Genomic DNA, 23761 nt, shown 5'->3' on the forward strand with positions numbered 1-23761 from the left:
TCAAACAGAAATGTCACATGTGGTATGTGATTATAATGAAGCTAACGGCGACAAAGGACAGACGTTAGTCTTTTTTACTGACCATATGTGAGCAGATTGTAACGTGACGTTAAAAAATGAGGCCTTTCCCGTCTCTCTCTGTTGTCTATACAAGCCTGTGAACGATTTGTTTCAGTTGTTTAATGCTGCTGGACTGTGGATTTCTTTGTGAAGGACTCAGGTCGGATTTTCAGCGATGTAAGCAACAGTAGCTAACACATTAGATTAGAAATGGAGTCCGCTAACGTAAACCAATGACCAGCTTTCAACATGGGGGCTCTGAAGTTAGCAAACGGACCCAATGACATCAGTTTAACAGCAAATATATAATATTTGATTTGTAATGATCTGTAGCCTACTCCAGGTCTCTCTGACTTATGGCATGTCTGGTTGCGACAGGTTAAGGGTGTTCTTTTTGCTAAAACCAATCATGCAAACAGTTAATGCATAACGGCTAATCATGACACATAATGACACATAATAACACGTAATGTTTGGAAATAACAGTTAAGACTTTGGATACCATAGATGGAAAAATCAAAAACAGAGGTGCAGCTTTTTGCTAATGTAAAATGCAACTGCCTTACAGTAACCTAATGTTAGCTTATCAATTAAGTGAAGCAGTGGGGGCAGTGCAAATCATCAGCGTCAATTCTCCATTATAGTTTATTTTAGGCAACATGGGGTTGTGTTCAAATCAAGTTGAACGAATTATGTTTTTTTTGGAAGTCATTCAAACGTGCTTTTTTGAAAAAGTGACAGCCAACCAAGAATGTTGTTTCAGAGTGAACTGAACTGAGGATGGGGGATTGCCTTCGCTGATGAAATGAAAAGCATTTGTTGTTTCTGTATTTAGAAGTGTTAGGTTCAGTTTCATTGTAGCCTGTGGGCTTGTTGGAGGAGTGATCATCATCATGACAGTTAGGAACTAGGTCAGTTACTGATAACGTGGTAGAATTGGTCAATCCTGTGTGAATAAAAAGGGGAACACTCGTGTGGAAAGGTCAAAACAGCAGAGTGTTTAGTGCTACACAGAAGTGAAGAGCAGAAAGTTATTTGCATCTTGGGGTTAAACTCTGACACACATCTAAACCATCACAAATGGAAAACTTAAGCCACCCCCACTTTCGTTTTGACAGATACAAACACTTGCATGCGCTCAAACCTACACATACTCATGCACGTATAAAGATATGCTCGACCCGCCTGCCTGCCTCTGTCCACATGCCATTGTCTTTATTAGGGGATACTGGTTAGCGGGGCAGATTTTCCAGCCCCTTGCGGGCGAATTGTCTAACGAGGCAGACCATTTCCAGCAAGCCCTTGGCCCCCCGCCACCCAAATGAAGACCACATTTCTGCAGCAGCCTAAACTGTCTGTCTGTGTCTGCCGTCTAAAGGGAAGCACAGTCTGTTAGGGCAAGATTGGATCTTGGTGCACTTCAAAGCCGTGTGGGCTGCAGTGCTCACATCCTGTCTGTGACTGACATCACTACAAAATGACTTCAAACCCCAGGTTTTTGGGTAGCAGCACAGGAGCACAGCTCTCAAACCCTTGAGCCACAGCTGAGAGCAGGACACCCAGAAAGTAACCACCTGCTGCCTCTTTGTCAGGTCCTTAGATGTGCTGCAGAGGCAGACACAATCCTTATCAATACAAAGCATCTACACAGCGAACAATTCTCTATAAGACCTGAGGTAACCTGATGGGTTATCAGCAGCTGGTATTTTCTCATCCATCAACGACTAATGCTCTCGGGTTTGTCTCAACAGAAACTATTTCGCTCCTCTCCCACAAAGTGGTCCTTGTGAAATATTAGGGGGCAAGATATTATTGATATGTTATGAATGGAAATCAATAATAACTGAACACTAATTCATCATGATTACAAATATTAAGTGGCCTGCACCCCCTGCGCACACAGCTGTGGCAGCAACACAAAGCCCTTGTAACCTAGCAACAGCTTCTCCATAACAAGACCACTGTATTTCTAGGTATGCTGGACCAGAGAGCACTGCTACTGTACAGTATGTGGGCCATGAAAACCCTGCACAAGGTAACTCCATTATTCCTAACATGCACAGTCTAATTGAATAATACACAAAAGTGAAGGTGAATGGTGCAATGTGGCCTTTTGATCAGAACACACTTATGTAAGACAAAAACATTTAGGAATCAGAGTTTTTTATTATTATTATTATTAATTATTTCACAATCGCTAAAACATCTATGTGTCCAATCTCTAAACATTATTGCCACAACACTGGTGCATTGTGGACCATATCATCAGTTCAATTCATGTTGCTTTCACATAATATTTAGTCAATTAACAAAAGGCTTCTGAAATGCTTTCAGTTTCTTTACATAAAAGCTTACCCAATACCAAAATGTTGGATTTTTCTTATTAACAAATGCTTGTGCATAGTGCTAGGCCATATGGCCTTAAAATAATATTGCAATATTTTTTGGCTACAAATGATATATCGATATATCTCGATATTTTGACATGAAAGTACCTCATAGATGCTAGGATTGAGCGACGGAATCAAATATCACGATATCTTTGACCAAATACCCTGATATCGATATTGTAGGGATGATTATTGGTACTTTCACTAAATATTAATTCAATAAAATTTATGATAAATAATCGTCAGTAATGTGGATGTAATGATTACGTGGGTAAAGCAAGTACAACAACAAGTAGAACAGTTTGGTAAGTGGAGAAAATGATATCACTTTATTGTAATGTAGCCAGGAAAAACCTGAAAAATACAAAACTTGTGCCATGGTGTTATATAACAATATCCAAACTGTGAGATGATATATAGTCTCCTATCACCATAACAGTATGATATCATTATATCTCCCAGCCCTATTTGCAAACAGCATGTCAGAAATAAAATCCTGATGTCCAATTAAGCTTCAACTTCTGCAACAGCAGCTCAAACGCTATATTAAGCTATATTGAATAGATACGAGTTTTAAAAAAGACCGGAGCTGTGTGATATAGTAAATAGTTTAAAAATAAACCAATCACAGCTGATTCCAATTTCAATCAGTTTACACTGACATATACAGTACAGTTGATCAGAAAAAGACTTTGCATTGTGGTGCTTTTTCCTCTCCTCTTCTGCGTCTTTATATAGTGTATTTGTGTATTTTATTTTTACACATTCAGAACCAAAGGCCACGCATGTTGGATTTTATGTCCGTCACTGGCAGCAATTTCATGCTGCAAATAAAACTTTCACTACAGCACTTTTGTCACTTAGGGTTTCTTTTTACTGCACATTCTATAAAGTAAATGACTCATTCACTATTACATAGTCAAGCATGTGGCCAAAAATGCACACATTCGACACTCAACCCAAAAATAAAGTGTGGTTTACTGTAAAATGGAACTTAATTATTAAACACAGTAGATGCTGCCGTGCTATGATTGATTTTATGATAGAGAAAAATGAGCTGATGTTTTTAAAGAATTATTTAATACTGAGTCAGGTATGCCATGTTTGATACATTAAGTGTATGTATAGAAATTTGAACTGAATTTTGAAATGTAGAGTTGGTATTCAATGTACAAAATGTGTTTTTCGAGCAGAAGATTAACATCAGAATTCCTGGAGTGACAATTAACTTCTTCTCTGGGATAAATTTCTAGTGAGTGATGGAAACCGAGAGGAGCACAGTGAGAGAGCAGCGGCATGCGTGTGATACAGTAGAGGAAGAGATGGAGCTGTGACAGTAGTGTTTGTGTGTATTTGTGTGCAAGACAGAGAGATTACTCATGTGTGTTAGTGAGAAATAAGGGTAAGGGAGGATGAGGGGAAATTGGGAGGAGTAGAGGGGGCGGGAACGGACAGAGATGGCTAAGATTTAAAGTTTCCCTTGTGACCCTCCTCCCCGGCGCAGTGACTGCATCTGCGCAACTCTCTGCTGGCCCCAGTCACCTCCCCGAAAACACCCCGATGCATTCCTGCTCCAGCTGTGGCTCTCCTCCTCTTCTCGGTTCTTCTCCTCTTCCTGCTTACTACCATGCTCTCCGACCACTCCTCTTAGCCCCCACGCTCACTCACTCACTCACTCTCTCACTCACTTGCTTAGGCCTGGGAGTGATTATCGGCCCATTGCCGGGAGGAGGAAAGGAAAGCAGGAAAAAAAGAGGGGGGGGGGGGGGGGATTGTCTGGAAAACAACTGCTCTCTTACCCCTTGTTCCGATTCCAGGGGCTCAGCTTTGACTCGGACTGCAGGCATTCCGTCAAGCATTAACATCCTGTTTCTTAGGCTGCCTGTGAAGGGATACAGAGGAGGTGTAAGACGGGTGTTTTAGCATGACTAAGCAGGTCCCACACTCAGTTATTCACACATGGACATCTACAATGTTTGTGCACCCACTGAGAAATAAACACATTTTAAATAGACACGGATTCATGTTTCGAAAACCAAGAGAAGCTGACAGACAAAAGATGCACACAAACTGAGTAAACTCAGTCAGTGCACAGCATGACTCCCTCTTCTCCAGAATAAAGATTTTCAATTGCCTGTTGGTGTGCTGCAGGGCTAATAACACTTCATGATGCTGAATAAAATCCTCTTAACACTTCAATGGAATACAAATACTTGCTTTCATATACAGTTACCCAACAGCAACAGCAGCAACAGAGCAACACAATGTTTCCTCTCTAACCACTGATTTAACAAAACAATCATTGATACTTGGAGATGTAAAAGTGACTTCCTAAGATATTTTTTCATACTCATGTTAATACATGCAATATTAAACCCACAAAGTGACACACATGAAAACACACACAAAATCACACTTCTCAGCACATTTATACATTCACCCGTTGCCCTACAGCCTCTGAGCACCTCTGCAAAGTGGGCAGCAGTGCCCGGCTCCTCAGCTCCGCGCTGTGGCTTTAAGAGGGATCCTCAGATAGAGCCAATGACAACAATGCATGTTCCGTATCCCTCAGCTGGGGCCGACCTGAGGTAACCCTCCCTCTTATTATTTTAGCAGCAGTACATGGAGGAATGCAAGCACGGCAAATAGACTCTAAACATCTCTATTACTCTCCACTGCTGGCACCAGCAGCGGGATGTGTGGCCCAGACCTTGCAGTGAGCAGCGCCGCAGCCATCATGACCACTTTGGTGCGGAGACGAAACGCTCAGATCATGAATGACATATGATCTCTCTCTGCAGCTGGTCATTTGACTGCAATAACCATCTCGGATCTAACACTACATCCATGTGGCCCTTCCCATAATCAAGAAGGTTTTTACTCACCAGAAAATCCACTCAGGATAGTTATCAAAAACATCTCTTTTTACAGATTTCAATAAAAAAACTGCGACAGAGAAAAATCATTTAATGCCAAGTATTGTTCCACTTCCTCTTAGACTCACAAGCGAAAAGCTAATCCTGACTGTGTTTGTGTGCGAGGGAGGTAGAGAAAGAGGGAGGATTTACTCTCTCAATCTGCAACCCCCCAGATCTCGCCTCTCAGGTCTAAGTCCCTCAGGTACCCTGGCTGTGCTGCTATTGTATTGTTGTCCAGGATGTCCTTCGGCTTCAGGTCTTGGTAGGCCCAGATAGCGTTGCCATAGTAACGGCCAGGCGGGTGGAGCTGCAGCCTCCGTCCAGCCTCCAGCCATGAAGAAGAGAGGAGTGCACCAAGAGAGGCAGAAAGTGAGGTTTGTTTTCCCCAGGATGACCATCATTCTGGCAGGAAAACATATCTTTTTCAGAATAAATCACTTTCTCAGAATGTTCTTTAGTGAGCCTCAAAAAAGTTTACACCATCTAAACTTATTTGGTCCCTGTGCTAAATGTGTGCACTCATGTTACTGGAAAAACTAAAAATGAAAACACTTTTGACTTATGCACAGTGTGGCACGACATTTCTTGAAACCAACAACCTTTCACAATGTGCCTTGAGCCCAGTTAATCCAGTGGTTTGTGATCACCTTCCTAATGAACTGGCCTGCAGCAGGCTATTCATAGGAAATCAATAGCCATTGCATACCTCTGCTTGTGCCTGTAATGATTAAAGAGCTAACAGCAGCGAGAGAGACCTAACACTGAGTAATGAGCTAACAGAGGGGCGTTGTGTATTGAAGGGGTCATGTCGAAATACGTTGACCGAAGTCAACTGCTTTTGCTCCCAAGAAAGGATCACGTCTGCCAGTTAGCACTTCAGGATCGCAAACCAGAAGAGACAACAACATGAACAAAGATTGAGTTTGAAATGAAGAGAATTTGTTCAAGGTAATAAAACAATGTGTATCCAGTATTTTCTATCACTAAATTTGGTGTGCTGGCGGCAGGCTTAGGCTACCAGCAGTGTGCTGTCCATCAGCGGTATGAGGCTCTGTGTGTGGGAGATGGAAAGGGGGGGTTAGAGGGAAACAGGGTAGATTAAGATCACCTTTCCATTTGCTGCACTCTGAAATGAAATGGCCATCCCAGGTGTGTGGGGGAGTCGGATGGAGAGAGGAGGGCAGTGGAGTGTTGAGGCATCTCATTTCTCTCTCCTACCCGCCCTCCCGTCCCCACCAAAATCCCTAGAATAAAAAAATAAGGGAGCAGGTGAAGATTGAGGCCAGTCCTTGCCGTAAAAAACACTTGAAATATACCTATTTCAGTGGCTGCTTCACCCCTTGCTTTTCTGTCTGTGCTTAATGGTTTGTGTTGTTAATGTATTTCTACGTATGGACTGAAACTCCCACAGCATAACCTCATCTATGACCTCAGCTCCACTACCTCCATGTCCGCTGATGGCTATCAGCTCTGTGCTGATGGAGGCGATAGTGACTAGTCAGAGTGGAAGGATAAAGCCCGGCCCTGAACAAACAAGCTGGATCAATTAGAGGTGACAAACCTTTTCTAGAAACCCTCAGACCTTCTTACACCAAATGTTGACCTCATACACTGGTGACATCATCCACGCCTATACAAGACCACACACACACACACACACCAGTGGACCCAAAACCATTCTAGAGGAAAACATGTAAAAAAAAAAAAATCAGCAAGAGCAGGTCCCAGGTCATTCATGACAGGCCTTTTAGCTTTATCTTGCCTGTGCTGTGTGAGTGTGAAGACAGACCCTGCCTAACACTGTCTCACTCCCCGATGAAACATCTTTTATTCAAGTGAAAGTTAAGCTTAGGCAAACTCTTGAAACCAGATTTAGTATCTGGCTGTGTGTACCATCTCTGTTTTCTCTCTCATCTCCCTCTCCCTCTTTCTCTCCCATGTTGCACACATGCACAGGAACAACCACACACCCCGAAACACACTGTAACAGACGGCCCCGCCAATGCTTCGTTCCCATGTCGAGCGCCCAGAGCAACTGGGTGCATCTGTGTCACAGAGGCTGGACCTGCTGCCACGGGCATGGATGGAAGAGAGATGGAAAAGGGTGAGGGGAAGGGAAGGGGGGCAATGAATTATGGGAGATACATGAGAAAGTGCTAAGGAAGGTGATAGCAAGAGAAGTGAGCAAGGGTGGGGGGCTTGTTGAAGAGAGCAGGGTTGCTGGCAGGAGCAGTGGTTAGGGAAGCAACCAAGGGGAGTTGAAGAGGTTGAGGAGGGGGGAAGGGTGTTTAGTGGGGAGGAGGAGGGGTGGGAGTCAGAGAAGCGAGAGAGGGTAGAGAGGGGATATGGACCGGAGCCAAGGCCCGGTCGAGCGCAAAGCACACGGTGCAAGAATGCCAACAGACCCCCTCCCACCTGGTCCTCAACCAAAGAGAGGAGAGAAAGAAGAAGGGCAAGCGAGGGAGGGAAACAGCGAGGAAAACCATTTCAAAATGTTGCAAATCAAAAACAAATGATTATCTGTGTGTGTGCAAATGTGCAAAAAAGGACAGAGCTGTAGGTGATGTGAGATGAGCATTTCCTGTGTTCCACATGTGCCGCTGGCCTCTGCCGAAACTCACTTCCCTCTTCTGTGCCCCTGGACACCCCAATGTGACACATTGGCCCGATAACCAGCCTACAACTGCTAGCTCACCAGCACACTCCTCCGCTTCCTCTCTTTTGAGTCACTCAGTGTAGCAACTTATAGAAAAGCAGTGAGCCGACGACGCTCACAACATGCTTACAGGTAACAGAACAGGCTACTGTAAACCCTGGAAAATAAAGCCCTAATATATGTTTAGTAAAAAATAATCTTGTTTGCAAGCACAGTAGACACAATAGAGCCACAGCTGAAACACAGCTGATTTCTGATCTCAACCTCAGTCTGCTTCATGTTAAGCTGTGTCTGTTCATGACCTCATCTTATTGGCCTCATTCTGGTCATGAGAGCCCATTCAGATAGTTCCCTGCAGAGTTACTGCTTAAGAATCACTGCAAACAGGCAAATAACTGCGCTTGTTGTGGTCAAAGGTTCAACAGACTTGAACCTTCAACCCACAGAGGTCAGTGCTGGCCAACAAAGCAAAAAACACATAAACTACATATTAAGTCAAATCCAGAATATGATCTCTTTTACTGTAGGCTGTAAAAATGTATGCCATATATTTGTTTTATGTGATATTATGATTTTTGTTGCCATTGTAAAACTTAAAAAAGAAACATTTAAAAATAATCTGCAAGCTTGAACTAGCTGGAGTGCAGTCACAGCTAGCCTTAGCAAAAGTAAATTTTGCAAGTTCTTCTGTAGGCTAGCTAATAAAAATCATTTTGATGTTTCAGCATGGTGGTAATTGAGTATGTTATACCACACAGTCTAAAGACAGCAGGAGGTAAATGTACATAACAGAAGGGAAAAGGTGACACTAGAAAAACTAAGTAATGCTAAAAGTTACCTAGCCTAGATTCCCTCTGGATTGTCATAGATTGTCTAAAATTGATCATCGTCAAAAGTTGTACTAGCCTAGTGCCTACTTGCTACACTCTTAGGCCAAGTGGTATGTAACTTCAAACCCTTTTTTCTAAAAAGGAGGAAGTGAAAAACTCCAAATATGGCTGACTTGGGCCCCCACAGACTGTTTTCTTCCTCTGTTATTGAGACAAAAACTTAAGATGAACTCTAGTTCCCTAAACCTGTATTTTCACAAGAGACAGATCAAAGTCTATTAGAATCAAAGCAGCACAGGCTGAGATATCCTGACGTTCAGTCCTTCAGCAGGCTATGAGTCAAACTCCAAACAGATAGATCCTTCAATTCCCAGAAGGCACCCAATACTTTCTTCTTTTTCTCGTAAGACCCCCTTGTAAGTCAGATTTTCTGTTATAAATCTGTCTCCCCCTGATGATGTCATCAGGGCTTATTTTGTCAGATTTGACAGAACTCCAGAGCAACAGCAGACACATAACAACTGTTTTCACAAGCAGAGTAGGTTAGTACTCGCCACTCGCGAGGTAACTAACCTTCATGTATAAAATTGGTGGAAGTCCCCTTTAATGACTTTCTAACCCCAAACAGCACATACTGTACCAGGTAAACAGTGTTGATGCTGTTTGTTAGCTGTGTGAGCAAGGTGTGTTTTCCCTCAGACTTCACTCCTGGATGTACTGAGATGGACATAGTCCTTTTTTTCTAATCATTCCTGGCACTCTGTGAATGGTCTCAGAATTTCCATTTCATAAGCCGTATTTTCCTTGGCAGGAGCAGCAGGCGAAGTCTTTTGGATGCTTCTGGGACATTTTTGAACGGGGCTCAAGAGAGCAGAGTGCCGCTACCTCGCTGCTCATAGAAGCATGGACCCGAAGAGCACAATGGTATCAAACCACAGTTTGTGTGCACTACCCTTTGAAAAAAAGAGAAAAAAGTTCCCTTTAGGGTTAAAAAACCCTTAGAGATGCACTCAACTGATGCACTTTACCTCAAAACACCCTGCCCTTTTCCTCTGGGAATAAATCAGTTCCACAGAGAGAAAACACAGCTTTCTTCATGAACACAGCTATTATTAGACAGAATACACTTCTCATGTGTTGGATGTTTTCATCTCTGAGACATACAGAAAAACATGGGGAGCTTATCAGGTCCTATCAGTTCAAGCTGAATGTCATCCTCTATCTGTCTGATTCTTTCCGGGCTTTGCTTGTTGTTGAATTTGACGTGATGTACATGAATGACTGGGCTCCCCACTGCACTCAGACATGTAGCCTGCAACTCAAAACACATCTCGTGGTCACGTTTCTCGATGTCACGAAACTTGGCTGCGCATTACAAACATAATAGGGGATGATTCTTTTTAAATAGCCAGCCACCAGCAACACAATACTCTACGACTCAGTCACTCAGTGCATATCATTCTGAAAGCGAGCTGTGAGGGAGGATATTATCGACAAAACGTTTGTCAAAAAAATGCCATGTACAGGGAAAATATAAGCATGAATAAAACCAGAGACAGAGAGGAGAATAGGCTGAGATAGCAGCAGAGATGGACACTAAAACAATTTGCAAAGGATGAATGGAGATGGCAAAGGGTGAGTATTGATCTGATTGATCCGTACGTCAGAATACAAATCAAGCTCTGTTGTGGTGAAGCCCAGCTTTGTGAAAATCTAAAAAAAATGCACATTTGAGACCCAGTTTAGAAAAAAAAAAAAACAGTGTGGGACTCTTCATAAATCACAGATCTTTTTTTTTTTTTATAGTTTCTAGTGGTCTGTTTTATAGGGAACAGCAAGTTATTTAAAGATATAATACGTAACATTTCCACACTAAAATGTCTAAAACTTACTAGACCATTGTTCTATGTTTTATTGAGTTGTGTACTTACATTATGTTTCCAACAACGTTCTAAGGAAGTCACCGAGTTGGACTAAACATGACATAAAACTTAAATACATAACCTCGTCTCCCAACCTTATTTCTGCCTGAATCATGTCAGAACGATTCTCATCGTAAAATGTGCTCCCGCAATCACACGCTGCGTCACAAACGATACCATCAATATACTTCTTTTTGGTTTTCATTGTTTTGATTGGGAGGTGGTCCAAATACATAGTGTGTTTAATTTTAAAAAGTGGATTTTGTGCGATGCGGAATGGGTTCGTCGTCAGGTTAAATGAGTTCAGGGGGTTTGATACAGTATTTGTACATGGAAATGGGCTTAGCAAGAGTGCCAAATTTTTTTATCCATGCACAATGACCTCATTATGTAAGTTCCTGTACACATCTCATACAAAAATGTCCCTTCATGTACTGGACAATATACAGTAAATTCTCTCCATAAGCAGCAATGACTGACGAGACAGTTAGGTAAAACTGGGGTTCGGGTTATGCATGTGTGTGTGCACGTGTGCGTGCGAGAGTGAGAAAGAGCAGTGAACTCATGTTCTTGCCCGGGGAGCGAGCTCAGCACCTGGGAGGAAACCAGCTCCATTTATAGAGAGTTGATACCCATGTAAATACAACACACACAAACACACACACACACACACACACACACACAAACAACACACATTTGCACACTAGCAGGGCCCACGGAAGTTCCCATATTCTGGTGGATTGCCCTTGGGTCCTTGCTATTTCTGCCAGGGGCAGGGAGATCCTGTGTCAGTAATCCTGTCGGGATGAGGGGGATGAGGTCGCCGGATGCAGCTCAAGTCCACTGCCTTCAGCACACACACGCTCACACAAACACATAAAAATAATTTGTGGGAACACTTTGCTGAGTGGACACTACATACTGCGCCGCAATTGTGTCAGTGTGTTTACACAAGAAAACAAATGTACAGTTTTTAATAAAATGTGCTCAAACAGTAGGCAGAAACACAGCTAAACATACAGAGCAACTATGAAAACATCTAACATACTGTCTCTGTCACACACTTTAAAAGTCAGCCCTAATACACGTATTCAAAGCAAGCAGATGACAGTTACATCTGAGTTGTGTCAGTAATAATAACGTCTCTGGTGTCTCTTTGAGAGCTCTAATGTTAGAATAAAAAACTCAAAACCTTGTATTTCTTTCTAAACCTGTCAAAAATATCATTTTTTAAAAGGACAAAAGAGAAATCTTTTGTGAATGTTCTTTTTTATTTTTTTGCGGCTTTCCGTCTTTGTGAAAGCTCCCCACCTCCGCCAATGAAACTGTGGGAAATGAAGAAGCTACTTATTCTGAGAGGAAACACTCAAAGCGAAAAGAAGTGTTGGTCGCTGTCTGGCTTGTCTGCGTCTCAGTCTGTGTCAAACGCACTTTTTTATAAAGCTGACTTCCCGAGCCCCTGCTCTGATACAATCTGGCTACCATACACACAAACCTTGTGACCTCTGCCTGCACCCACAATGAACCATATTTATCTTAGATTAGGAGACAGACACACGCACACACACACAACTCTGTCTCTCAATATTGCTGCTGTGCTCATGAAAGAAGAATAAAGATGCCCATTCAACACAAACAGCCACCCACACACACCTACAGTGTGCACACACACACGAACACGAGCACAAATACACACACACACTCCTCCACAGTGCTCCAGAGAGAGGTAAACAGAAGAGTCTGACATCCTCTTGCATCATGTGCCTCAAAATGCAGCAGAGAAACAGCTAAACAAGCTGTGACCGTGACAGCGCTAAAGTGAGGTGGCATTACTCAAGAGAGCTTCGACTTAGAAGTCAAAGCAATTTGTGACACCATTCTGGACCGTTTATGTCCAATTGAAGATCATTTTGATGTAATCATGAGAAATAATAAGTTAAATATTCTGTGTGAGGGCTGGATTGGGCTTGGCGAAAAAGAAACCACAAAGAGACGCACCAAAACGGCTGCTAAAGAGCCAATGGACCCTGAGATATTGCTTTAACATAATCGGGTGACCTCTCTAGAACACCCTTCACACACACACACACACACACACACACACACACACACACACACACACACACACACACACACACCTCAGCAAATGCAGTAGGGTCAGTGGCTGTGCATCTAAAATAGCCTCTGACACAAAAACCTTGCTTGTACCAGAGGAGGGGGGAGTGGAGCTGAGCACACCACGTTAAACGTAAGCACTCATTGGCCCAACCTTTCAGGAAGATCCTGCAATATCCTTTTCTTGTTTATGATGAAGTTTACTCACTGTAGGGCGATACTGTATGTGCGCATGAGCGGGAGGGAGATAGAGAGAAAGAGGTTAGCTCCAGTGAATCAATAAAAAATGCACTCAGTGACTCTGTTCTCGTCTCTTGTTTACTCTCAGTGCACAGGTCCTCAGTCGAGGTGACCACACTGCAGTACTTAATAATCCTCTCAAACTGACAGAGGTGCATCGTGGGCACAGTCCTGCACTGAATTCACAGTAAATTGAATACCGGAAAAAATCTCTGTGATAATACCCTCATGCTGCAGTGTAAAGAAACCACTACAAAACAGAGAAATGCCATACATTGTAGACAGTCGGTGCTAAGAATAAAAACCCACGAGGACATATTGTGAAGGTATAAGCAAGCGAATCATGACAGCCAGTCATTGCTCCTCTCATGCAAAGGTTATAGCCGCTTTCTACATGCCGGAGCAGAGGTCAGAGAGAAACCCTGCTCTCATTTCTTGTCCTAACAGGGAGGTGGGTTGCATTAGATTAGCATCCTCACAATAACCTGCATCTCTCCACCACCACCAACCACCCACATACTCACTCTTTTCCTCCCTTCCCCAAGGAATGACAGTATAGTACGCTTCTGCCCTAATGGGGGGCTCTTTGAGTTGGCTACTGCCTTATATCCCCCCTAGGCTCTGATGGTTTATGTGTGTGCGCTTGTGTTACAACATGTATGCATGTGTGTGTATGTGTGAGCGGTCCCCCTTCCCCCAACATATGCACTGTGTACATACTACTCACAATAGCTTGTCTACTGCATGCATCACAGCACATGTGCACTCACATGCACTCTCAAAGATCGACCTAGATGTTTTACAATTGCTGTACAATGCGGGCACGCAGTGGCACCAATACACTGACTCATCTACTGTATCTACTGTAAACAAGTAACATAGAAATAATACCAGCTCAAACACTTAAACACACGCTTTTTTTTTTTTTTACACTTTTCTCCCTGTGTCCCTTTTTTTCTCACCCGCTGTCTCTTACGATGCAAACAAAGCGATGCACGCAGGCATAGACGCAAACACACATGCATCACACTTTTAATAGTCCTCTTGACGCAGCATCACCAAGCGCCTACCCCGTCTAACCTCACTTTGTGCTGACACAACCAAATCCACCTCAACGCGCGGCGCATGGAAACAGACAATACCGGACCAACTAAAACATTCCAACACACTGACACTTGTTACATCGAATGCGCGCGCAGTTATTTTCGCTCACGAGTTTTTCCTCTTGATTTGACCCATTCCAGCTCTCCAACGCCACTCAATAAAAGCCAGCAGCTGTGTTTACCTCCATTACTCATCTACTCACGCCTTCACTTCGATTATTTTTCCTCTCTTTTCCAACCGATGCTGTGTCGTGCTGATACCTGGTTGAAGCAGCTAATTGAGAGGAGTTATGGCCCATGGCGTGAACCTGAATTCGGTTGTGTCAAAGCCAAAGAGCCTGTGGAATGCCACAGGCACCCCAAATGGATTCCACATGTTGTATGCATAATTTCCTTTCCTAACAGTTGACCTACAGTACAACTGGAAACAAAGCGATCCGTGCAGCATCCTTGCACAGGTCTGCTGAAACCATCTGCACTGAAGCTAAAGAGATGCAGCTCCCCAAAGATTCTGTAAAGGGGAAACTCTTCCTGTAAAAGCAGCTCAAAAAAGAGTCCAAAACACACAGAAAATGCTGACTTTGACTGCTCTTCCATCCTCTTTTCTTGGCTTCCTTCCTCTTCTACTTCCTCCAGTTCATTGACCATATTTGGCTGAAGTAAAACACATACCGTGGAAAGGAGAAACATTAGCACAGATGGACAGGACTTCCATTGACACACCTCCCCATCCTCACCACGGAAACATGTCAAGAAACCTTAAATCATGAGTCTGGGGACCAGCTCTGCTAAATGAGTCACTTCCAGTAAGCACTGAGTGTGCTACTCCAAAGATTGTGTCATTACTCGAAAAAGAACTTGGGCCAATGTGCTGGTCGGGCTACATCATCTTAAATTCTGTTTGTTGTTTGATGACAGTTTTTCTTTCCATCAAAAGATAAGCTCCGTCGCTCCGGAGAGTACGGGCTCCTTATAAGTACTCAACACAGCAAGGCAGCAAAAAATCTAAATACTCACATCAGTGTTTGACAAACTGCAATCACCCATGTTAGATTGTAGTTCTTTCTGTCTGTGTTCACTATTCAGACCACAGTCACTGGCTGTTGCACAATACTTTCCAATGCTCTCTCTCTCTTTCTCTTTCTCTCTCTCTCTCTCTCTCTCTCTCACTCTCTCACTCTCGCTCAGTCACAAAACACACACGTTCCAGCACTCCATGTACACCCTTAACTCAATTTTGGTAAACAAACGTGGGCTGGACACATGGGTCAAAGGTTGAATCCACAAGAGAAATCGCAAAGGGAGAGAACATTTTGTCATCTTCAGATGTTCGGGGGAGTTCAGCTCGCAGCCATCACCTTTCAATATAAGACTCATTCCACGCATGCACAGGATATTCGACGTAATTACCAACGCATGTGTCATTCAGAACGAAACTACTGCAAAAAAACAGGAGATGTTTTGGATGTTTAACGCTCTTGATCCATGACCTTTTTGTCCTGTCGATTTAGGTGGCTTTTGCGGGCAGGTACATCTATCGATATACAAAGTCACCCATCTATTTGGGTGCAGTCTGTCTCACACATTGCACATGTATGCCCTTGACATGCTAGTCTATTGTAAGAGCCAGTGGGTGTATATGTGTCTCAGGGTCTTAACATATGACAATCTCCCGTGGCTGAAAATGCGAGTGTGACACACCTTGATTACCACAATGCACCTTGAGCATACCCGATCTCCTTAATCAGCCTCATTCCTCTCTGGCCTTGGCTTATAGTCAGGGACCCAAATGAATCCAGCCATATAGTGCGCTGCAGTCTATCTGCAATCAATGACGATACACTCCATAACACCCACCCAGATCAATGAGACAGCGCTCAGTCAATATGCCAGAAGTTAACCCAGCTGATTAGGGGTAATACGGGGAATTTCACATCTCCCTGAATGAGACAAGCGACTGTCCACGCTGTTAGATTGCACACACTAGAGAACGTCACTCCTTCCTGAAAGATGCAATCTGTCAACACGTTCCCAATTTGTGTGTTGTGATCTGTGGCAGACAGATGATGCGTTTAAAGGGTGAATCCTGCTGCGCAATTAAACGTGCCGGGCGGAGCGGTGTTGATGGACAGATAGAGTCTATCCGTTGGTGATTGGCTTTTTAATTGAGTCCCCCCACCTGCACTGATCTCTATCATAAGCCTCTGGACCGTGTCTTGGGTGGGGGGTTGAGCCATTGAAGAAATCATGAGTGGGAGTAGCAGCTTGATGCGACAGTGGGGTAGAACAACTAGGGGTGTACCGCATCATACTGTTTTTCCACAAATAACACGTACACATTCTGATGCTGCTGTGGAATTACATTTTTATTTTCATGTTTGCATTATCATTTTTAATATAGTCCACTACTAGCACAATACAACCTGTTTGAGTACAGGTAGAGGTAGAGACTGCGGTTCACTTATAATAACCCTCACCCTAACCCCCCTTATGATGTTGAAGGTCCCCCAACCTTAACAAAGTATTATTTTAACCCAAACCATGATCTCCCCCTCAATCATGTTTGTGCCTAAGCCTAACCAAACAATAACCATGGCGATTAAGCACTGACCAACTCCATCGTCAGCATGGACGAGCAACGTATTTTGATGTTAAATTTGGAGAACTTGTTCCAATTATTGACCTGGCGTACTCTATATGACGGGAACGTGAACAGGAAGTGGTCAAGATTTGTTTTTCATAAAGATGGCGATACAAACATTTGAAAAGAACAGCTCAGAATAACTCACTTAATGCCCGTACAAGAAATGCTATGGCGGAAATTTATGAAGCGCTTAGCTGACTCGAAATCATTCATTTTTTCCAAGCTTACCAATTGCGTTATTTTCCAACTGAATTTATCAGTGAGTGAACACGTCATTTTTCATACAGCCGTGATGTCCTGCGCTGATTCAGTTAAGAGTCTGTTGGAGCAGTTCAGTTCAGTACAAAACTATACGAAAGGTTTTTTTATATGCTTTTAACAAGGATGTATATTAGTTGACAACAATGAGAATAGCTCCGGTGCTAAATGCTACAAAATTCGTTAAGTGACAATGATGATTCACTATGGTCAGTTCAGTCTGAAGATTTGTTCGTACCTGTACTGCCCCTCAATCACAAATACGGTTGGTTTATTGTTGCAGCAAATAATATCAAGGTATTCTTCAGCATTTTATCATATCATGAAAAAATTCCCTGCAGAATTCTAATGTTATTTTCAGCTAATAGCACTTTCTCCTCATGACAGGCTTCACTGACTTGGTCGTCAACGCCAGGAAATATTTATATGTTTTCTGTCTCAGGGCTCCAACACGATTCTTCTTCCAACGCGAGTCTTCTCTACATGTGTGGTGATATCAGCCTGATTATTCATGCACAGGGAGAAGGCCCCTTTTGTAAATGGATTTAAGTGAGAGTTTAAATGGGCACTAATCTCACCCGCTGAACATCCGTGAGCTGCAGGGGGTCTCATCCACACACACACACACACACACACACACACACACACACGACCCAGCCCCCCTCTTTTTTTTTTTCTCCCCCCTGTTGATGAGACCCCCACTTAAACACACACACAAACACACACCCTACCGCTGTCACACAGTTAAAGGCAAGGCAGGGCCTCTCGACAACGCGGGGGTAAAGTCACAGAGGTCAGTGCTCAGTTTCCACATCAAACCCAGGAGCAGAGGCCAGAGTCTCATCCCCCCTCCCACTTCCCTACCTCCCTCCCTCCCTCCTGCTCTCTCTTGCTCTCCGCCCTCCCCTCCTCTGGCCACCACTCCCCCCCACCCAACACACACACCCTCCTCCTCCCCCTTGCTGGATGGACAAATGCCTTTGCTGTCAGCTCTGCCCCAGTCCCCTGTAATTGAAAATAACAGCCAAGGGCCAGCCCCCGGCCACTCTCCCCAACCTGGTGACTCTCTGCCTCTCTGACAGCCACCCATCAATACCAATGACTATTACCCTGAAAGTGAGAGTGCTGCCGATGACATCCAAGACACCACCCCTGCAACACTCCCACACACACACACATACACACACACACACACACACCCCTCCAGTGTCCTTCCTCCGCTACCCGAGCCTCCTAATGTTTAACCCGTTGCTAACAGCCCAGTTCCTCTGTCTCTAAGCTGCTACAGTAGGAAACGGTAGGCACACAAGCCTGTCTCACACACCACAATGCTTCACACAAATGCACACCCACACACATACACACAGCTCTCTTAAGGCATGCACAGAACTCTGACAAGCAGCAAACTTTTTTCCAGCGAGAGAGAGTGCTGAGAGAGAGTTTGGTGCGGTACTGTCTCACTTCACACTCAGGCAGTATCATTCTACAACAAGCTGATGTGTTTTGAAGTTGCTTCTGAGGTAAATAAGTGAGACTTGACAACCGGTGCAGGCACTGTGAAGTCAGGATGCTGCTGGTCATTCAGTGTGTGATCACTTTTGTTCTCTCTTGACATGACAGCTTATGGATTTGCACTGGGAATAGGTGTTGCATGTCCAGTCAGCACCATGCAGGGTCTTCTTGTTCTCCCCCCACTGACACACACCAAAACACAATGCCATAGGTGATCTGAGCTGTCATCTGCTTTGACAGAGAAATGACAGCTGAACGAGACGCACTGAACACAAGCACAAAGCCCAGCAACGTGACAAATGAAGCACACAGCAGCAGCAGCAGCAGCCAGCAGAGGAACAGGACGAGAAAAAATGCACAGACCTTGTCAGAAGCTGCAGAGCCGTGGAGACTAGGAGACTGTTTTCCTTTCTACAGTCCTCTCTGTCTCCTCTCCTCCTCTCCCTCTCCTCTCCTCTTCTCTCCTCTCACTCTGCTGCGTGTATGTACGTGTGTATGTGTGTGAGTGTGTGTGTGAGTGAGTGAGTGAGTGAGTGTGAGTGTATGTGAGTGAGTGAGCAGCTCCCTCCCCTTCTGCCTCTCAGCTGCTCAGCTCAGGCAGTTCTCAGGAAATGAATGGGAGCGCACAGAGAACTGTTGTACTTGCAAATGACTTACCCCGAGTCACATGATCCGCTAAATGTAGGGTGGGCCGGTGGGTGGAGGCTTCATAAGCAAAGGGAAGACAATATACTCTAAGCTTTAACAGCATGCATCGAATTACACGGGGCCCCTCCGGGGAGGTTTCCGACGCGTCCGCCCTCAGTCAGCCCGAACTCTCGCTCTACCCCTCCCGGAGCGGAGCGGAGCGCAGCGGAGAGCCCCGGGCTGGGGGTGAGCACCGGAGCACCTCCCCGTTTAAAGGGGACGGAGAGGGAAGGTGTAACTGTTTGACTTACAACTAAATATTAGTTTAGTCCTGTGAGTATTTTTTTGTAAATGAATAATTTGATTACTGTTTGTTGTTCTTCTACTATATAGCTACACTTTAATGGCAAACACATCGTTTGATTGTGGTTAATATTTTGAATTAAAACATTTTATGATGTGATTTATTTTCATTAGAGGCTGGAACGATTAGTTGATTAATCCATTACTCGATCAGTTGGAGACTAGGGTTTGATTTAAGAACATTTTCAAGGAAGAAAATGCACAAAATGCATCTGATTGTTCCAGTTAAATGTGAGGATTCACTGCTTTCCCTTATCATGTTGTATTAAACTGTACATATTTTAGATTTCAGACAAAACAACATCAAATTGATCATTTTTCTTATGTTTTATGAGATGATTATGATCAAATCATATATCAATTAATTGAGAAGATGATTGGCTGATTTATTGATAACAAAAATAATCAGTAGTTGTGGTCTTAATTTTCATAGTTTAGTTATTCATCTATAAATCTTTGATTTGTAAATGAAAAGATTATTTGAATTAAAAAATATGTATGTTTTAATCATCAGAATGGAGGTCTAGTAGCTTCTTTTTGTTTAACACCTGTGTTTACAAAAAACGACACAGCACAAACCTTTATTTACAACATTAGCTCTATAAAATGTAACAAAAAAAGAAAAGATAAAATAGTGCATCAAAGTTGGTATATTCAATGTGCATGTTTGGTTTGACCACATACCCAAACTCAAAGATATTTCAGTTACTTTTATAGAAGTCAAAAACAAATGAAGCAGTGACCAGTGAAATTTGGGCATTTTTGCTTCAAAAAATGACCACAACAATCAGATGATCATCAAAATTGCAAATTGATTTTCTATTGAGCGACTTCTCAATAAATCAACATGATATTTGTATGTATAAGTTCTCAATGATTATTATTCCCTCCTCTCGACTGGCTTTTAGTTCCTCTCCCAACAGTAAAATGCAGCATTTCTGCCTGCTGTTTAAGTGACTGGCCTTGAATGCCATGCTGAACCATTTCTCCATAATGACTGCTTTTCAGTTCTCTCCTGTATAGTGCCTGAGCCACTGTGCCCGTGTTAGTTTTCATCCTGGTGTTCTCCGGCTTTCGATGAAAGGTATCTCTGTGGTATGAGTGGCTGATGCTGATGCTCCTCGGCGCCCACAGCCTGTCCCCTGAGAGCTCTAATTAAGGTAAAGGAAGCAGGACTCATCTGCATGGCTGATGGAGCTCATACCACTCTTTATCATGGAGCCGGGGAAGCATGATTGAGACAGAGCCAGAGATGATAGAGACAGAGAGAAAGAGAGACAGACAGAGAGGAGAGGAGACAGTAGTACAGTGAGCCTGGTCCAAATGCTACCCACTTAATATTCATTCTGTTTCACTTCAGATACTGTACGTCTTCTGTTTGCAGTGAATGGAGGATAAAATGGTTGGGTGGAGACGAGAGGATGGAACGAAAGGGATGGAGGACGAGATTAATAAGGTTGGATGGGCTGGATGGAGGGATGTTCGGGTGATGATTGTATGCGGGTGAATTAAGAAGTGTATTTTGTGGCTGCCTGGATGGGAGGGGCTCTAGGTGTCCAATGGGAAGAGGGGTTGGTTGAATGAAAGGATGAATGGATGCATAGAATAATGGAGAGGAGGGATGATCTGGCCGTGGTGTAAATTCTAATGGGATATAATTGCAGACTGCAAAACCATTCGCTATAGAAGCGTGGTTAAATCTGGTTTGAAATGTTTCTTTTCTAAGCATTTTGATAGATACACATCATTATCTAAAGATGATATGTTTGAGTACATTTTATAATAGCTCATACCAGCATAATTTAGAGTTTTACATCAGTGTCACCCCTATTTTTATTGAATAGGGGTGAAATAAGGCTGTGTTACACAATTTCTATCACCAGGAAAGCTCCCAAAAAGCCTTTTTGTGTGTGGTTTCCATGACACCTACTACAATACCCAGCCACCTACCGACCAATCACGCCATAAGAACAGCTCTCAGGGTGGAAAAAAAAACACAAAACAGAACTGAACTGCTGTTGAACACAAAGCTAAATGCTTCATTTTTGAGTACCGGAATGGTCAAATCCTTTCATAATAAGATAAGAGTCTATTTTTGTCAGAAATGAGCAGGTGTGAGAGGAACACGTTGCAGACCAAAGAAATGTCCCATGAACATGTGGCGAAAAAGATGCACATGAAAAAAACCTCAGTACTGACTAACAGAAGGTAAAATGTGTCTGAAGTTAATCAGAATATCCAGTCTGTGCACATTGTGGCACTTAAAGAGTAACTCCAGCATTTAAGTGTGTTAGCATGTTTTCAGGAGTACTACTGCATATGTGAAAAAGTAGTATAAAGCCTTTTGTGGCTTCAGAGGAAGCTGCATGCAATCTGATAAATGGCCTTCAGTGATGTCACTCAGTCCCTAAATTGCATTGTGGGTAAGGGAAAGGAAGAAGAATGGGTGGAATAAAAAGTGGTGATATCTAACACTTCATAATGAGTCCAACAGTGTTACTAGAGACAAATGTTAGACCAGAGGACTGCTTTTATACCTGGTGCCTACATTGACCACTGAGTGACATCACTGGAGGCAATTTGTCAGATTACATGCACATTCCACGTATGCCTTAGTGCCCCACAAGCCCTGTAAACTCGCTTTAATGTGTAAAATTGGTGGAGTAACCCTTTAATGGCAATGCAACATGTCGTTTTGTCCGCAAAACACTATCAAGCTTCCCTCACTGTCAGTCTCTTACTGTAATCTGACGGATTTGCAAAGCAATCAGTGAATCTGCACAATGCTGTATTGCATAAAAACTTCTGACACTTTAAATTACTGGCATGTGGCTACTAAACTCAGTCTCAAGTGCATATATACATGACAATGGTCAATTACAGATTAATATGACATTACTTAAACTCAGAGAGAAATTCTGATTTGTGTGATGAGAGGGCTGGCTAGTTAATAGGCACTTTGAAGGCTCTGTGTGTGATGGAACACTAATGTAACATCAGCCATAAGGCCCGGTGATGATGATCCTTATAATGACGTCCTGAGGAGCTCTTTCAAATGAAATCCTCGCTGTGTAACTGGTGCCCCAGGAGCCCTGGCATGTGTTGAAGGAAGGGGGGCAGAGCAGAGCGCAAAACAGGCGCTCCGAGGGAGGTGGAGGAGGGCGGAGTGTGGACAGATAATGGGGGAGGAAGCTACGGAAATCGGTTGGACGAGAGCATGAAGAGGAGGAAGAATGAGGAGGATGATGGGAGATGGTTTGAGGGACATGGGGGAGGGGTCACAGGAAGGGATGGAGCAGGCATGGGAAGGGGACGGGTGCACGAGTCGGAGCTCCAAGCTCCATCCTTGTGCCCCCAGATGGGCTTATTAAACACCTGAGACACAAGCACCTCTCCCAAGGCTGCACAGACTCCTGATAGGTTGCTAATGCATCACCCTGGGGTGGGAGCAGTTCAAAGACGGCGTGGGTGTCAGGGGGGATCATTTGTGGAGCGGCATAATAAGCTGTAAGACATCAAGAAGAGCATTATCATTACATATTTCTCCCTTGCATCATCTGACCCAATCTCATCAAATTATTGTAACACCATTCATCATTTAGTCACACACTGCTAAATTTCTACACTGAGGGGGCGAGCATTCTTACTGTGCAAAGGAAGCCTGTATTTGTCTGGGAAAAAAAAAAAAAAAAAGAAAGTGTTGTGAAATGCAGCGAGTGAGTGGTGATGCTCCCTTCCTGTTGTCTCTGGCTGAACTTTAGACACTGGACTGAGAGAACAGACATGCCAGACGAGGAAGTAGGGAGCAGAGAAGCTAAACACAACCTGTTACTGCACAGTCAGGAGGAGGGGAGTGGGAACAGGGGGAGGAAAAACATTGAAGAAACGGAAGACAATCTCTTTTATTGTTGGTTGAGCTTAATGATATAATATGTGTTTGCACTTGAAAGACATGTTGTTTGCCTCTCCTTTATAATTGAGAGCACATTTTCACATATTTCACAAACAATTCTGAACAGAATAAAGAAAGCATAAAAAATCTACAGGATGTGAATAAAAAAATAAAATACAAAAAGTTGGCTGAAGAATCAATATGAAACCTTGAAAGAAGGAGGGACATGAA

The 23761-nt window shown here is 43.4% G+C and overlaps 1 protein-coding gene across 2 annotated transcripts in view; it reads right to left on the minus strand.

Moving 5' to 3' along the window:
• The window catches only part of klf12b (Kruppel like factor 12b), a 44625-nt gene extending 25212 nt beyond the window's left edge, over window positions 1–19413 (minus strand). The window contains exons 1-2 of one of the 2 annotated variants that reach the window (XM_073473280.1): window positions 19306–19413; window positions 4250–4332 (exon numbers count right to left, since the gene is read on the minus strand). In XM_073473280.1, the coding sequence (XP_073329381.1) occupies window positions 4250–4332; window positions 19306–19399 (177 nt within the window). In that variant the 5' untranslated portion in view covers window positions 19400–19413. Of the gene's footprint in view, window positions 1–4249; window positions 4333–19011; window positions 19162–19305 lie in introns of those variants that run through there. The other variant, XM_073473281.1, reaches the window with a different exon arrangement.
• Window positions 19414–23761: the final 4348 nt, after the last annotated feature.

Source organism: Pagrus major, chromosome 9 (genome assembly GCF_040436345.1).
Source record: "Pagrus major chromosome 9, Pma_NU_1.0".
Taxonomy (NCBI): Eukaryota; Metazoa; Chordata; class Actinopteri; order Spariformes; family Sparidae; genus Pagrus; species Pagrus major.